Genomic DNA, 17,565 nt, shown 5'->3' with positions numbered 1-17,565 from the left:
AATTTTCCTATCTTATAATTAAGAGTGAAATAGTCATTTCATGAACGTGCTTCTGTTATAAACGTTTTCGGGTGTAATAATTTACACACTTACGTTTTTTGCGTTTTAAAATAAACTATTTAAGCATCTGCTGTTATTTCAGTCGATCTTAGTTACTCATGTTACAGGCTAAATCGCACAAGTAAGTCCATATGTTTTTTTTTCTTGAACTAAAATATTGTTTCAAATTTACAAACAAAACAAATAGAACAAAATCGTTCAGTTAACCTACTTTTAAAAGGTTTTGGAATCATACAATTGATATCTACCTAATATGGTATTAAAATTAATTCTTATTGACGTTTTAACTAATCGGATAGTGTACACTAGCGATAATATATCAAAGCGCTGAAGGCACTGAAGTTGTTCGCTTTTGCATAATTTAAGACGCAACTTATTGTTCAAAATAATCGCAGGTTTGAAATGAACATACGCCATTCAAATTTATGAAGAGCGTGTCATAACGCACGGGTCGAGATTTATGTGCGCTTTTTATTATCCTATTTATTTCAAAGAGATAACTTAGACAAAATAACAACAACATGGCGCTATTTGGACGATCTGAAAGTATAGAAAGTTTGATGAACATGGTCATGATTTTTGACACTATATACAAATTAAAAATATACAATAAGATAATTGATGAAAATAAATAAAAAAAAATATGTGAGCAGTACTTTTTACTCGCATGTGAGGTAGTCATAAAGACAGCCCTGTCGACCCGCACTTTTTTGTTTATGCATTACTTGTTACCCTAGCAGTTCACACGGTGTCATCAACTCTCTCCTAAACATAGGTATAGGGCATTAATGCGCTTTTTCGGCGTAGCTGTTTTGCCCAGCTTTTCACCTTGAATGACTTTTACATAACGCCAGTCGACAAGCATGATTATTTTCGAATATTTTATAGGCTGATTCTAGATAAAACCTCTGAACTTTGGCTACATCACTGTTTCGCTACATCAGCGCAAAGGATGAAGCACTGTTCAGTGTAAGAAATTCCGGACAACTCTTTCAAACGACAAAAATTGTGGCCCAGTTACAATTACGCGTTAAATCCATCTCGCAAAATTTCAGGGTCAGTACTCGTTCACTAAATCGTCCGGGGAATATACAATTTACTATCGATAAACGCAGTTTTGCTTTCAAGATGAGAAAACAAACATTACCGAAATAGTATAGTGTCACGCTAAGAGGAAAATCGTTAATTATCCAACCACAATATTTGCCGTACTCGTATATGTATATAGCAAATTCAGCCTGTGCATCTCTCAGTCTGGTAAGGAGATACATAATGAGACCTTAACATATTGAGTGATTGTATAGCGAACATCATCGCCTCTGACAAGACTGCGCAAATGCACATGTTGGGTTTAAGAAACGCTGGCCGAAACGCATAAGACCAATTTCCGCATGACGCGTCTATGAAAATGTGATTTAAATGTGTCGAAAGAAAACTGCGTTTAAATCAAATATTAGCATACGATATATTTCAATAGTGAAGAAATATACTCATAATAAGGCATGTGAGGACACATATGATGTGAAATCCCGTAGTATATTTTTTATCTACTGACACTAATTTGTGGTTTGACGATGATAACACATGCGGTGAATATGCGATTACAAGTGAAAAGAAACAATACAAACAAGTTAAACGTTTGTTTTCAATTTATTTATTTTGAAACGTAAATTCCAAACTTTATTTCAAAGTCAGCATTCACGCCGACTACCTTTTTAAAAGATATTTCTGATTATATTTAGTCGTTTTTTTTATATTCGGTTTTAGCGATTATAAAGCATTTTTGAGGTTGTCTATAGTATGCCCTTAGTAATTGGTGAACTCATGTTCATCGTTTTATAAATTGAGAACTGTGAATATAAACAAGCTTAGCCAACTTCTATTGCGTTGTTAGCACCCGTAAATACAAAAGATCTGTTATGAACAAAAGAGCGTATCCCAGAAATATTAAATTTAACCCCGCTGTTGACGCATGTACGAGGTTACAAAGCAGATAATTCTTGTTATATTTAATTATTTTTTTTATATTCAGTTTTAGCGATTATGAAACATTTTTGTTGTTTTCTATCGTTTCCCTGAAGTTATTGATGAAATCATGTTCAGCGTTTTATACATTGAGAATGTAAACAAGCGCAGCCTTATGCTATTGCTTTGTTTTCCCGAATCTATTAATAGCCTCAGATTATGAATGGCCTGTACAACGTCATTTTGACGCAGCGGATAGTGGACTATTTTAATCATTCATAAACAATCTCTTCCGTGTCACGTATAATACAAACATTGTTTACTGATTATTTTCTTTATGAGCTCCGTTCGTAACTATTCCATTTAACAGATATTCACATAATGTTTCGATTTGTGAATGGACATAGTTGGAGAACTCAAACCTCTTGCATATATTATACAACTCTTTCTCGCGCGGATACGGCATGTGTGGCGGGTAGTAGGCTTTTCGTAGATAACACGAACCGACTTGAAATTTTCAGCAACAACATAAGCTGTTCGCTACGCGAACAACTAAAAATGTAAGATATGAACTAGTATTGCTTTAAAGCGAAAGAGGGTTCAGTTTACATTACATGATTAACGTTTTCTTGCGAAAAGACATTTATGATGACTAACGTTTGAGACTAAATATATACTGAACAAACAATAATACTAGTAAAATTGAATTCAATAAAAATAAACGTTATAAAAGAAATCTACATGAAGTAATCCACCATTTAAGCGCTATGATTGATTACAGGCAATACCTGTGGATTACATATGTATTTTTGGTAGTATTCACCCTTAACATTAACACTGCGTTATAGGCATAGAAAACGTGTTTAGAATAAAGATGCTAGGTCAAAGTGTGAAATGAAGTCACAATTAAACAATTGTAATATGCTTCTTTTAATGTAAAAGAATGTCAGATGACAGAGTGTTTTGAATAAGATTAATTATAGGTATTTATTGTTTTATTCAATTTTTATTCGTTGACCTGCAGAACATGATATCGGCCTCGGATAAGCATCTTTTTTAAATTAAAAGAAACTCTGTATTTTAAAATAACGTTTTGCATCAAGACGACAAGTTTCAATAATATGATGAAACGTTTCCAAATTGACTCTTCATTATAATTAGTATTTGTAAGAATTAACGGTACTTTTTCAAATAGTTATTTGTCGTCACTTCTTTTTGAACATAAACAAGGACAAACTCGCAAATACATTCAAATTCAAAGCGAATTTAAAATTTAAAAAGTAGTTCTTCATCAGGCTAGTACGAAGTTGACTAAGGTATAGTTTATCCTCTAGTTATCAGTATTTTTCAATTAAAATTTGAAATATAGAATGTTTCTCTGAATACGAACTGCGCATTCTTCTTCGTAAATTCAGTATTGCTAGTATATGCCGCTTTAACGTTGTTATTAATAAATTTGTAATTAAATGATTAAATAATGTTAAACAAAAGACAAAACTGTAAAGGTGCTTCAAAAGCAGCAAAATTGTACTATTTAAGTTTTATTGACATACATTTTAAAACATTAATTGTTTTCTGTGTAGTTTTATTGTCTACAATTTCAACATTTTTTAAAACACAGTTCTACACACTAACATTTCATTTAAACATTAATAATATGCCCATGTAAACATGACATTTTAACAGAATTTATGGCCGCATATATAATTTATAATAATTATATCTTCAATAAATTATATTCACTAACATGATTGCATTATAATCAAGCTCATTGATAAGGATGATTTCCCGTCAAAAATATATATTGACGAGCTACATTGTAAAACGCGTATACCAAGTTCTCCATATGTATATATTTCATAAAACAATTTATTTGTCTCCCTTTTCCTTTCTAAAAACACAAAACACTCACTGAACATCTATCTAAATTTTTATATTCAACCAGATAAATGCAAATTATGTAAAGGGGGAAAAATGAGCACAAATATATTGCAATTGAGATTTTAAAACATGACTAAATGTACCAATGCGATGACCCCAGCTTAAGTAAACGGTTGCTAAATTTAATGATCTGTTTTGAGAAGGCGATCGGTCACTTGCCATAAATAAAAGACAGGCGGTTGTTAAGAGACACAAAACAATTTGTTCATGACTTATGTTTCTTGAATTGACTTGTCCTAATAAATACACAAATAATCCTTAAACATCATATACAAATAAAGCAAACATGTTTTGTTTTCATATTTCCAGTTAAAATATAGTTCTAGGGATATGTTAAATACTTTTATGGCAAGAAATACTTGAACACATCATTCACAACATCAAAAAACGTACGTAAGTAAACATTTTTTTATAAAATAAATTAAGTATTTCTATGTTCGTTGACAAAAAAAGATAATCAACCTTATTCTCCATAAAATCTGCAATACATCGATAACTATAACCTCAATGAATATCGTGAAAATGAACACCGGTTTGAAAACATGATAGCTATTCTCACGTACTGGGATCAAATGTTTATAAAAACATAATAACTACAACATAGATAAATTATTGAAATATCAAATTAACATTAAGAACATCTTTTAATGCAATAATGAATGCTCGTGTTCATTAATGTAATAAGGTCGTGATATGATTTCCATTTGACACTGGTTGGTTTGGATGGATACAAAGATGATGCGCCTATCCGTTAGTACAGCATGTTCGGCGGGATCCATCCCATAGTGCGGAAGGTTTGGCAGAGGTAGTTCTCCGACATAATCTGCAATAACCAATCCTGAATACATTCAGTGTATATACTGCAATACCCATGATAAAGTCTTTTAAGCAATTATTTTTTAACTAATTGATCGGACAAGTAGAAGTAGTTGTACTAGTAGTAGTCGAAGTAGTAGTAGTAGTAGTAGTAGTAGTAGTAGTAGTAGTAGTAGTAGTAGTAGTAGTAGTAGTAGCAGTAGTTGTTGTTGTAGTTGTAGTAGTAGTAGTAATAGTAGTAGTAGTAGTAGAAAAAACACTTAAATTGGCGTTAACATGCCTGTTTAAAATACAAATTCTTAAATATGTTTTGCTTCGATAAAGTGTGGCCAGTCTGATATTTCTTTTCATGATATTTAAAAAGGCTTTTACTTATCTAGTTTACTAAGCCGTGATTAAATTATTCTTGTTAACGTGTGTTGTATTTGTAGAAAAAATATTACAAACTAGCGTGCACAACAACTACTCTTAAAGTTTGATTTTAATTTTATTTTATGTCAATCATGTTACAAATCTCCATTTAGCAAGCATCTTGAAATATTTGCAAAATACTACTAACATAAACTTTCCACAAATAGGAAGAACATTCGGGCAATTTAACACATGGTCATACTTTGATCCCTATTTAAGACTGATCAGATAGATTTTCAAGTCAGCGATACATGAAATTAAGGCTGAGGCTTACTTTTACCAAGTTACATAGGTTGAGCAATCATTTATATGAACTCAAACAATATGAACTACTAAACAATATCTTTTGGGGTCTTTTGTGAAGAGACTACAATGTCTCAAGTATTTGTGTTATTTAAGTATCTGATTATTATTATCTTGATATTATCTTGATAATCTACCTTTCAAGTTACCGAAATCATTGTGCTAACAAACACACCGTGTAGAAGACTACTGAAGCACTCACAAATATCAAATGCGCATCTCACTTGAAATGAAAGAGAACCTATGGCACCTTGCGACATACATAAGCACATCTATATAAACCGTATGACCCTTGGAGACCATTTCAGTATCTTATTGTTTTGAAAACTAAAAAAATTCGTGCATTACTAAAAATGAGGACAGTTGAAGCTTCGGATATATCTTTGGACCCTTTCAAGAGCTCCAACCTTGATAATGTCTCATATCATATAAACGAGTTATGAGCATTCGGTTGAAAAATAGTGAGTATTAATATTATTTTAAACATTGACCTTTAAGAGCATAACAAATAGTTTTAAAGAACATATGTTTAACTAATAAAATTGTTTTGAATGGTAATTTTTAGGTTAACCAAATTATAACAAAAACACATCAATAAATGCACATTTAGTAATAATTACACATTCCTTGATTAAAATAAAAAATATATCTCACCTTGCTTAATGGATGAACCTCCATTCATAACCACATCATTGAACCTGAAATAAATCAAACATAATAGTATTATAGCGTCTGTATATTAAAGAAATATATTTTAAATATACATAGTTTATTTATCAATGTATACATTTATACACGTTTTCGTACCCATATTGGTATAAAACACATGATAACATATTAAAAAAACTTCAATACTGCAAAAATGTTTATATGGTTATTTTTTTAACAAATTTTGTTTTAGTTTATACATGCATTTAACAATTACAAAAATATTTTGCAACATTGGCGTTATAATAGTTAAGTTATTTTATGATAGGCAAAACTGCTGTTTTAATCAAAACATTAACCTACATTGAAACAAACAGATTTGGAGTAGGTAGGTCAACCTCTGAAACAGAAAACAGAAATATTTGGTGGTTTATTTGTTATTTATCTATATCTCTATATGTCAACTGATGCTCATATTGCAGTTATGTTGTTTGCCTGCTCACACTGTAGTGAAAATCATGTTTGTGCAATTATAAGAATTGTGTAGTTTTGACAATATATTTTGCAAGACCAATGCATGAATGTAAAAATGCATGTTCTAAAAAGAAGAGATGTAGTTGACACTTGTTCGTAATTTCATTTCGTCGTTCCTCAAAAAGTTGTCACTCTGTTACTTTGGTCTCTTTCCTACCATTGAGTAATTAAATGGTAAATAAATTGAATGCGTTTTAATTCCCTTTTATTTTTGTTTAATTTGAGTTGCAATGCTATGACGTTAAATTTGCATTGCTTTGTATTGGCCGTTCCATGGCGGTGACCCCAGCTTTATTCTTATATGTGTTTATGTTGTTTTGTATTGTGCTTTTTTTTAGTGTTTTGGCAATTGATTACTTGCCTTAAATAAAGGACCAACTAATTGTATATAATGAGAATGCAATACTGCTCCAGTTTCACTTCTTTATTACGTAAGCAACTTTATATTTTTAAATATTATATAAGGTATTTTTAACAGCTTATTAACAATATCAACAAAACAAACGTGCAATAAATGGATCAAATTACGTGGGTCATATTCTAATTCGGAGCAATTGTTTTCAGCCCTGATATGTATTGTGCCTGAGTCATCAACACGTCTACCTCCATCTACTTCTATATCACTGAAACCTGGAGACGCATCGCTCGTATGGCTGCTGAAACCTGAAATTGAACAAAAGTATTTTAACCTTGAGTAATATTTGATTTTGTTTCTGTTCAAGACGTTTCTTTTACTAGCATAAAACATAGTTTATTCACGAGGTCAGTATGTAAAAACATTTTACTACTTTATTCTTCTTACCGATAATACCGCATGTATTTTACTACTACACGTATTATTTGTGCCACATATTGCCTTTATTTGTGAATTGATCCTTTTATTTGTTATATTGATGAAACAATACGTTCCTATTCCTAAATATTATTTCCGAACCAAATTTCCGCTTGAATGAGTTGTATCAAATAAATAATGTTTGTGCTGGTATGTGTTAATATAACGAAAATAGATAACAAATAAAAAAACAATTAATAAAACAGTGGTTTTGTTTCCTTAGCATATATGGAAATGACCCCCAGTTCGTGCTTGGGCATTGTCATCCCCATTTACAGCACCTACGTATCATTTATTATTAACTTATGTGCCTAATTATGTTATATATGACAAATTTGAGATTGTCATTTCAATTTGATTAGGATGAATGTTTTACGGATGAGAATATAATGCAAAATAAATTTCACGAATAAATGTGTAGGAAAAGGTCAAATACTGAAAACAACACAAAACACAAATACAAAAAATTGAAACAAAAAGTTAACGGTTTGGCAATACAAGATGAACACAATTTACAATACGCAATCAACATAGATCTGAAATAAATATCTAAGTGACACTATGAAAGTCACCTTCGATCTTGTTTCTTTTTCAAAACAGAAGTTACAGTGATCTATTTATAACTTTATTTTTCAAAATGATATTGGATTTTGGATTTTTATTTGTTTCTTGAAGCTCAGTGTTAAACAATTGAAATTTAATTAATAAAAGAAAATTGAAAAAAAAGATGAATTATTAATCAGAGATTTACTTCTTAGTGTGACCCTTACGTCATACTTCGTTTTCTATCAGATGGAGTCGTGTTTGTTTAAAGCCGTTTGTCCTCTTGAACCACGTCGCACATATTTGTTTTCGTTTAAATAAAAGTATGTTAACGTTTTCTTTTAATATAAACGTACATGATATAGCGTTTTCTTTTGATCCCGATATTTTTCCAAGATATCGTTAAAATCATTTAATCCGTTTGGCAGATCCAAATTGAATTTTTTTTAAATATATAATATGTGTTAAGTTCCGTTTTGCAGCTTCATTTTAATGTCAAATATCTTTTAATATTTTAATTTGAAGTTTCAGTCGGTCGTGCAGTTTTTAACCTAATTAACCGGTTTTTATTCTTTATACGTGATCAAATTGTATTATTCCTTGTGTTTGCTATATATAGAATCAATAAATACGTTTGAAGAATGAATGATTTAAATTAAAAATGAACAAACAGATATCACACTAAATGAAACGATTCTAACTTCTCTATACAACGATTTAATCCATGTATTGATCAATGTCCAATTTAATAAGATTATATTCAAATAAGCGGCCCAGGTTCGGTAGATAAACACTCAACCAATACGGTAAGTCAGAGATATCTGATATAAGTGGTCGTCATTAAGTATTAATAGGTTCAAACACGCAGTGTTACAGGGTCCTATCTAAATTAGACAATACCGCTTATATTAAAATGTAGGATTACTTTTCAAAACGTTTGCTTGTCGCATTTCGTTAACAACATTACTAAAAGTACAACCATTCAAATGGACTTGAAGTACCGTAATACGCACATGAATTCTAATACAACTATGGTGAGAAGAAATTAATTTTGGAATTTCTGCTTCGTGTTCGTACCGAGTTCACTAATAGGTTTTCGTAAAATAACATATTAATGTATGAACCCGTGAAAATATTCATGTTGATTATCCGTGGCTATATCTACATCTATAGAGCCCTTTAAAGATAGTGAAGAGTAGATTTGATCATATTTAAAACCAACATAGTAAACGATTGCTCAAGAGAATAATATCATATATCTAGCCGAAAAGCGTGTCACATCAATATATTTCCTTATCTGTATGGCCCATGTGGGCCCGTTCGTCTACACTCAAGCGAGTACACGGCCACTTATCATTGTACCCATTATTGGAACATAAAGTGATGTTAATCAAGTCAGAACAATGAACCACTGTTGAACGAAACACACACTGTCTGCCTTACTAATAATTGTCTGTTAACGAGTTAAAGTGTTATTTTATTAATTGAATCTTTGATATACATTAAAGAAATAAATTACAATGCTTGTAAATCTGTAGATACAACCCCTTTTAAGCTAGAGACAATGTTCAAACTGTATTCCTTTCCTGACACCAATCGGAGTTATCCGTAAATGTGTAATTAGACGCAATGTACTAGTATCGCTATTGTAATTGAAATATATCAAACGAAAATGTTTCTTACGGAAAATGCAATAGAATCAATACTAGTATAAACCAATAATGTGTTATTATGCATGCAACCGTTTCTTGATTGTCATATTTGTTAATCGGCAATATTAATTCTGTATAGATGTTCTTTTCGAAAAGCAGATTGCCGGATGCTAATTAACTCCGAAACTTTTAATTAACAGCAAAATGAAAACAAAGCACGTAACCTTATAGGTTGTGTTACTGTGTATAAAACCAGTGGTGAAGCCATATGTAAATATTAACATTAAATACATATAAATATTAACATATATATATATATATATATATATATATATATATATATATATATATATATATATATATATATATATATATATATATATATATATATATATATATATATATATATATATATATATATTTAATCGAGTTTCATATAATCCCATATAGACATCTGGTGTCCTTTATTAACATTTACTCATGCTTGATTCTTCAAATGGGCAGCACTATAATAAACCGTGTGGTCATAATTGTTCTTTTCATATACATAAAAAGTAACAATACGTATACGAAAAGTTAAATATATGCGTAAAATAGGACATGATAATGGGAATATTTTTGAAAAAAAATTGCATACAAAAAACAATGCGTCTTTGTTAATTTTCCGTGTTGTATTATATATTATATTTATGCAACCAATATTTGCAATTAAATGTTATACACTCTAAACATATTGTATCCCGATCTTAAAATTTTGGGTTGTATACATATAAACCATATCGGACAGTGCATTTCAGATTTCAATATTTTCTTCAAGCTTTATTTTAAGTTAGTATTGTTTTGGTTACTCTCGATATAAGATTGCACAATGTGTATTATCTTCCTTAAGTAGTGTACTCTTGCCCTTATGTACATGTAAGGCTTGGGACTGATAGCTACAATGTAAGTAATTGGTATTTTACATCCCTACATCTTAATCATGCGCTACACAAATGTGTTCTGTTGTATTTAATTAGAATCCATTGTCTAATTACACTTTTAAATATTTAAGAACTGATAGTACGTCGTGTATCGATACCGATTTTTAAGGTAGACATTGGTGGTACGAACCTAGTGCCCGAGTGTCATGTTAAATGAGGTCCTGCTAAACAATACTATCTAATATTAGAGACCGATGTATTGAACGTAGCTATTCGTTTTGCGTTTTGCGTACTAAGCGCAGTTAAAACTATAATCATTTTACCAGATATTGAATTGTATTCCTAATGTAAGAAAAACTTCAATAAGTAAATGCATTAATTCGTAGAGGAATCAAGTAACCGCGATTACATAATTCAACTAAATAAGTTTTCAATACCACATGTGAAATAAATGCAAAACCGCGTAATACCATAGGAAACAGATGAGCGGACAATTTATTTTAAAAGACTCACATATATCAGATCTAAACATTCAAGCTTTATGGCGACTACACCAATTCATTTGAAATGCTTTAGACATAAAATTGAAACATAGATAAATTACAAACACAACAAAGTTTTTAATTAACAGCAAACACATCCAAAAGAAAACAGTATATGGTTAATCAAATCGTTCTTACAACATTATCACACAAAATATTACAAGCCTGATACATAATAATGACAACAACATAACTTTCCTTATAGTGATTCAACATAAACATGTATAAATATAGTGTATATTACTTATTAAGAGACAAACATATGTGATAAACTATTTCTAATTTAACAAGTTGTATACTGTTGTATTTTATTAAAATAATAAACACAATTACTTAAACATTACAGTGAGTTTTATTTTAATACCACGTTGGTTGGATTTAAACTTGAGATGCTTAGCTTTTCGCATATGTTTATTAGTATATTTATTTGCCACACACAGTAATTATATGTATATAAATATATGCATTTATCTGCATACATACACATTACATATGTTATTATGTATATATTCAACGGTAAAGCCCCTGCATATAACCTACAAAAAGTCTAGATGCCTGCGTATAGAATTCTAACAAGTTGTATAGCTGAATTTAGGTTTTAGTTTAGGTGAATTTGACAGCATTATAAACAATTTATGTATACTTGGGTTTATGAAAAATTTACGTTGTATATATATTGTTTTCGTCGATCCTGCAAAACAGGACAGTTGAATATGAAATGTAATTCGCTTTCTATCTCACCAGTATTGCACAATGCGCAGAGCCGTTGTCCTCTTGTTATACCGCGATATCTGCCTGTTTCGATTTCTATCGGAAGGGATCAGAAACGAAGTTGGGCAAAACTGCGCCTAAATTTGCGCACAAATAGGATGTCTAGGTATGATTCGTGTTCGTATTTGACTTAATATGTTTGCATACTTCTAGTTTGGGAGATGTATAAACTATACTCCACCAGTTCTGTCAGTATTGGGACTAAGCTCTTTCTCTAAATTCATATTAAAATATGTGTGGGTCTGGGACATGCTGGTTAATCCAAATGAATTGAAATCAATTTTTCTTAGTTCCTAATTTCTTTTATGCAATTAAAGTAGAGATTTAAGTGTATGTCCAATAATAAATTATAGCATTTTTACGTATCTGGTGTCAGGCATGCTTATAATTTTCAGCCAATATTTTAGGCATCGAATTTGTGAAGTGATAACAATAGGGTAGCGACCACAATCCCCGAGGCTCGTGATATTTGATGTTTTGTCACCAACGCAAAGGAACCTTTTGCAGGCATGTCGGTGGACCGATTCGATACATAAATTTCTGTAAAAACCCCAATTTAACTTCTATGTAATAAAGCAGGACTTTTTTTTACTGGCAAACAGTTTAAAGAAGACGAATTAGATAGTTGACCATGTTTATACAATGACGACAATATGCAATTCAAGGCACGCCTCCCCTTAATTGCATTTCTCTGGCCATTTTATTTAGTGAAAGAGAAGGAAAGAAGCAGACACCAACGTAGGTAAAGGACTGAACAAAGTCAATTAAAGTACCCGCATAACTCCAGAGTTCATTCATAGCTGGTTTACCCCCTTTCTGAAGACCATAATCTTTGTTTTTTATGTGTTCACGTGTAATCCAGTTCTCGTACAGAATTGGTGCAATGAATCGAGTTAACGCTGTTAACCCAAAACCGTATCAGCTAGAAGGGCAGCATCATCTGAGAACATACGCAGTAAATTTCAGCATAATTTGGTGACATTTGTATCCCTCTCTAACCATTATTTAATAATTTTTGTTCTAATTCGTTTAGAAAACAATGAAAATAATTGGGGTGAGATCAAACACCCTTGTTTGAGACCAATTTTGCAATCAATGTAGTCAGTTTACCCGTTACTGCATCGAACGCAAGCCTTGACGTTTTCATACATCCCCTTTAGTATATTTAAAAGTTTACCTTGTATGTTAGCTTCTTGTAGGATTTGGCATAGAATACTGCGATTTACTGAGTCAAATTCACTTTTAAAATCAATAAAGCCTACGTAAAACTTCCCGCGTCTGTTGGACAATATTTTGGAAATGAGAGTTTGCAGTACAAAGGCGTTATCTGATGTCGAATAACCAGCTTGGAATCCGGATTGACTTTTATGTATTTTAGCGACCGCGTTAGCATAGAACGATAGCCGTCTATTAATTACACTAGTAAACAATTTACCAAATATATCTAACAGTGATATTCCTCGATAGTTTTTAGGAGAGTTAATATCACCCTTTTTATGTATTGGAACGATTATAGCGGAGCCCCAGTCCGATTGAAAATAGCCTGTATTAAATATTATGTGATTAAATGGAAATTTAAAGATTAAAAAACTAATTATTAAGTTCATGTTTTTTTAAATATTTTTAAAATATACTTATCCTATTAAGTTGGTGATGTATCTCTAGAAATTAGGCAAGTAAACAAGGAGTAAGAAAGATTTAAATATGCTTCATAAACGTAACAAACATATTTTTACTGCAACAGTTATCAGAAAGCAACCAGTGCAAGTTCAATTGTAATTAGTTCTTATAAATGGAAATTTACTGAATTGAAGGTGGCAAACGTTTGCAAATACTAAACGCAAATACAAAAACCAAAACGATTTATTTTTAGGAGTTCATCGTAGTTTTAATGTTGTTAAATAGTGTGTATCGTAAGTAAGATAGCGTATTGCGCCTTTGTGATACGTGTTTTATCACTTTATTCTAGATATAACGAGGTGGTTTATACGTATCGCAATATGTATACACAATTAATCGATGAATGGTGCATTTGATTCCCATGAAGGCAACAAGTGCATTTACTCTATCTAAGTTGATAAGTTGGCATGTTTTAGGCAAATTGCAATATTTTTCCTGTTCGTACTCAGTAACTAGCAGTAAATGGGTGGCCACGGAGACTGTAAGTCAAGCGGAGGATTCGCTCAAGCTCAGAGACATTGTTGGGTTGACTGCTGTCGGACATGAGGGGTTTGGCGCGACGAAAGCATTTCTGTGGATTCGATCAGACAAGAAAGAGAGGCGCGCCATGATCCAGGCCGAAGTCAGAAAGTCAGAAGAAAACAAGAGGCAAACTAGAAAGGTAGACATAGAAACACAGGGAGCATGGACAGGCAACTGACCTGGGACGACATCTGGAGGTACAACTTTACCAGACTTTCCTTCATCCTTATGTCAGTCCATGACCTCCTACCATCATCCCCAAATCTCTGCCGTTGGGGACCCATACCAGATCCTAAATGCAAACTGTGTGACCGTTCCGGCACTCTAGAACATGTTCTGTCTTGCTACCCTACAGCTCTATCACAAGGAAGGTACAGGTGGCGCCACGACAATGCCCTTCAGAGAGGTAGCTGACTGGCTGGAACAAGAAAGGAAAAAGGAATCAGTAGCACACCGCGACAACAGATGATCAACTTCGTAAAGCCGGTTGAAACTGCACAGAAAGAGCCGATACAGAAAACCTAAATCCTCAACGGCGCTACCGCATGGAGCATGAATGTTAACCTTGACAACAAGCTGGTATTCCCAAGTATCTTGCAGACAAACCTCAGGCCCGACATCGTGTTGTGGTCAGAGGCCGGGAAACGACTCATCATGATCGAGTTAACTGTAACTTGGGAAACCAGATGCGAGTAGGCCAACGAGAGAAAAAGTCCAAGTATACCTAGCTGCTAGAAGCTTGCAATTACAGAGACTGCATGGCGTACTTGGTTGTTCTCCATAAAAGTAGGCGTTAGATGGTTACGTGCACAATCCGTATGCCCCGAGTGATGTCAGCAGTCGGGTCTACTGGCAGGAATAGACGGCAGACTATAAAAAAAGTAAGACACGCTGCAGAGCGGTCGTCCAGCTGGCTGTGGCTGAGGCGAGATGATGCAGCTTGGAAGAAGTAGAGCTATCGACATTCACACCGAAGCTACGGTTGCCCCGCCCTCCCGAGATGTCCATGGTTTAGGGGCGAAACATTGACGACGGAGGGATTCCATGCTGATGCTGAATGCCGATCGGCAATACACAACCACCATAGAACCTGCGTCTACAGGTGATTCGTGGGTGGGTGTGTGATATTGTATTCAACTAACCAACATTAAAAGTATTGCGACAGTTACATTGTCGTTGTGTAGTTTGAGACGCCAAACTGGAAAATATAGTTTATTTCTATGCACATATGAACAATATTTAAACATGGAGTAAGACGCTTTGTGTGTGCATTTGTATGTGTTTTATTCATTATTTCTTACAGTTTGCACATCGAAACTGATTTTGTTTCGAGGGTAGTTCCACTGAGACCGCAACTAAAGCGATGGAGATTGTTACTTGTTTTTAAATAGATTCATGTCATAATTCAAAATGAAAATCATACGATTTAAGAACATCATGTTTATAGCATGTTATATAAAACTATCATCGTTTTATTGTATTTGCAATCAAAATTAATTGTTTGTTATTGTTTTGGCATACGTAAACTTCGACATATACAACTTAATTAAACGTAGAAATATATTTGTTATTGTGGACATGTTCGTACCATAATGAGCAGCAAACGTGTATTAAATACCTGTTACGGTATTGACCGCTAATTATCTACCATGGCAATCGGAAATTAATATAACTCTAATTTTGGTACCAAAAAAGGTAAGATAGCAAACCATATTTGAGCTTCTTTAAAAAAAATATTATTTAGAAACACAATATGTTCATTAGTTGGTAGTCATCCCAAATACGTTGTACTATATGTTCCTTGAACCTAACTAAATACGAGTAAGAACATCTTTCAATCACTAGAAAAAACAGTATTTTAAATTCGCGTATTTACATAGAGTTTACTATAACACCACGAATTTCAATTCTGAAAATTTCCCTCAAAAAGTAATTATAACAGCAACGCAACTGAAGATGGTTTACAATTTTCGGGTGTAATGTAAAAGCGCACAATACTATACGTTCATGCAATTTTGAAATTATCATTAACTGTCCCGTAAATTGTTATCCTGATCAATACGTGTGTGAAGTTAGCCTATTTAGCCTATTTACGTCTGATCAATGGAGTCGCATTAACAGCGCTCAACTGACAACGTAACATGATACAACTTGCCGTGGAACATATTATAGACAAATGCAGTTTAAATCGTGAAGAGTTTAGAATCAATAATTTAAGTTACGGTTGAAAATAAAATCACTAATAGGACTATTTTATATCAGAATCTAATAACAATTTAGGAAACAAGGCAAAACAAAAAATATGTAATATAATATAGGTTTTATCTTTAAAAATGTTAACACTTATTTTACGCGACGTAAGTGTTAGTGTATCCCTTGTATTCGAAAGAAAATCACCATAATATGCCTTTAACATTAAATACAACGTCAAACATTATTTCGCTTGTTACCTATGCATTAATATAACGAAATCGACATGAGTTGTTTCTTTCTTAATGCGAACTGGGTAAGGCGATAAACACGAAAACAGTACACATTTTACCGTTTTGTAAGTTTCTTCTATTTTGAAAAACTACAACACACAAAATATTTCAACAAACCCTTTACAATTAACTGGTGCATATAATTGATACTAAAACGTGTCATACGAAATACCGTTTAAGCGTGGTTAAAAGTAAAAGTACTTACCTATAATGCCTCAGCTACCGTAAAACTACCAAATATAGATTTAAATTGTCAATGTCGTTTTATATAAATCAAACTGTAAACACTTTGAACTTAATTTTACACTTACTCTGCGTTACGCCATTTAATACTTGAACTTTCATGTGCACTTTGTCGAATAATGGGCAGATGTAAATATACATGTGCCTAAATCAAATTTGTAAAAGCTCATTAATCAGTCGTATATTAATATACCATATCTAATTTCAATACTAAGGCGTCATTTGAAAAAAAGAAGTGTGTAATGTTGTGCCGATCTCTGTAAACGAGTCATCCCACTAATGCATCGCCCCGTGTTGAAAACGTTTCGCCCCTTATATCTAAGTGGTTGGATCTTTTAATCGTTTGATATTAAGTAGCTTTATATTTACGTTTTAAGCCTATAAAACTCAGTTCAACAGTTTTGCATTATATGAAAACGCTTTTGCAACATCAATCAAAATAAACACATATGTGGCAGCATTATTATGATTATAAATATTGCAAGTAAAAAATATATTATCGAAATATTTTATGATTTATTTATTTATTGAGAATATTGAGAATATTCGACATTGTTCGTATAAACACAATTTGCACCAATTAAATCTATCCGAATATCCGACAAGATTGTCATGTCTGATAAACACTTAACTTGTGTTCTTATCAATTTAACAGATCGACCGTTGCATATATGTTTTTTTAGAGCGTTTAACGAACAC

The 17,565-nt window shown here is 32.3% G+C and overlaps 1 protein-coding gene across 7 annotated transcripts; it reads right to left on the bottom strand.

Moving 5' to 3' along the window:
* Nucleotides 1-3,627: 3,627 nt before the first annotated feature.
* Nucleotides 3,628-17,071, bottom strand: LOC127867919 (uncharacterized). 7 transcript variants are annotated; one of them, XR_008043802.1, is made up of 5 exons: nt 16,829-16,925; nt 7,207-7,341; nt 6,508-6,544; nt 6,151-6,194; nt 3,628-4,789 (listed from the first exon to the last, which is right to left on the bottom strand). XR_008043802.1 is itself a non-coding variant. In XM_052409444.1 (5 exons), the coding sequence occupies exons 1-5, from the start codon at nt 17,005-17,007 to the stop codon at nt 4,611-4,613; spliced, it is 468 nt and encodes a 155-aa protein (XP_052265404.1). In that variant the 5' UTR covers nt 17,008-17,071; the 3' UTR covers nt 3,628-4,610. The 7 variants fall into 7 exon arrangements, 1 of the variants encoding a protein (XP_052265404.1); XR_008043799.1 differs by lacking the exon at nt 16,829-16,925 and adding an exon at nt 8,281-8,748; XR_008043801.1 differs by lacking the exon at nt 16,829-16,925 and adding an exon at nt 8,410-8,748.
* Between the last annotated feature and the right edge of the window lie 494 nt (nt 17,072-17,565).

This window comes from Dreissena polymorpha, chromosome 2, assembly GCF_020536995.1.
Source record: "Dreissena polymorpha isolate Duluth1 chromosome 2, UMN_Dpol_1.0, whole genome shotgun sequence".
Taxonomy (NCBI): Eukaryota; Metazoa; Mollusca; class Bivalvia; order Myida; family Dreissenidae; genus Dreissena; species Dreissena polymorpha.
This window is presented reverse-complemented; position numbering and strand designations above follow the sequence as displayed.

Coding starts and splice junctions, on each gene's coding strand:
- LOC127867919 (XM_052409444.1), bottom strand. CDS start 17,007: ATGTATATTTACATCTGCCCATTATTCGACAAAGTGCACATGAAAGTT. Junction 7,342..16,934: donor ATTAAATGGCGTAACGCAGA/GTAAGTGTAAAA, acceptor GTTCAATTTCAG/GTTTCAGCAGCCATACGAGC. Junction 4,790..6,150: donor AGGTTCATCCATTAAGCAAG/GTGAGATATATT, acceptor TGGTTATTGCAG/ATTATGTCGGAGAACTACCT.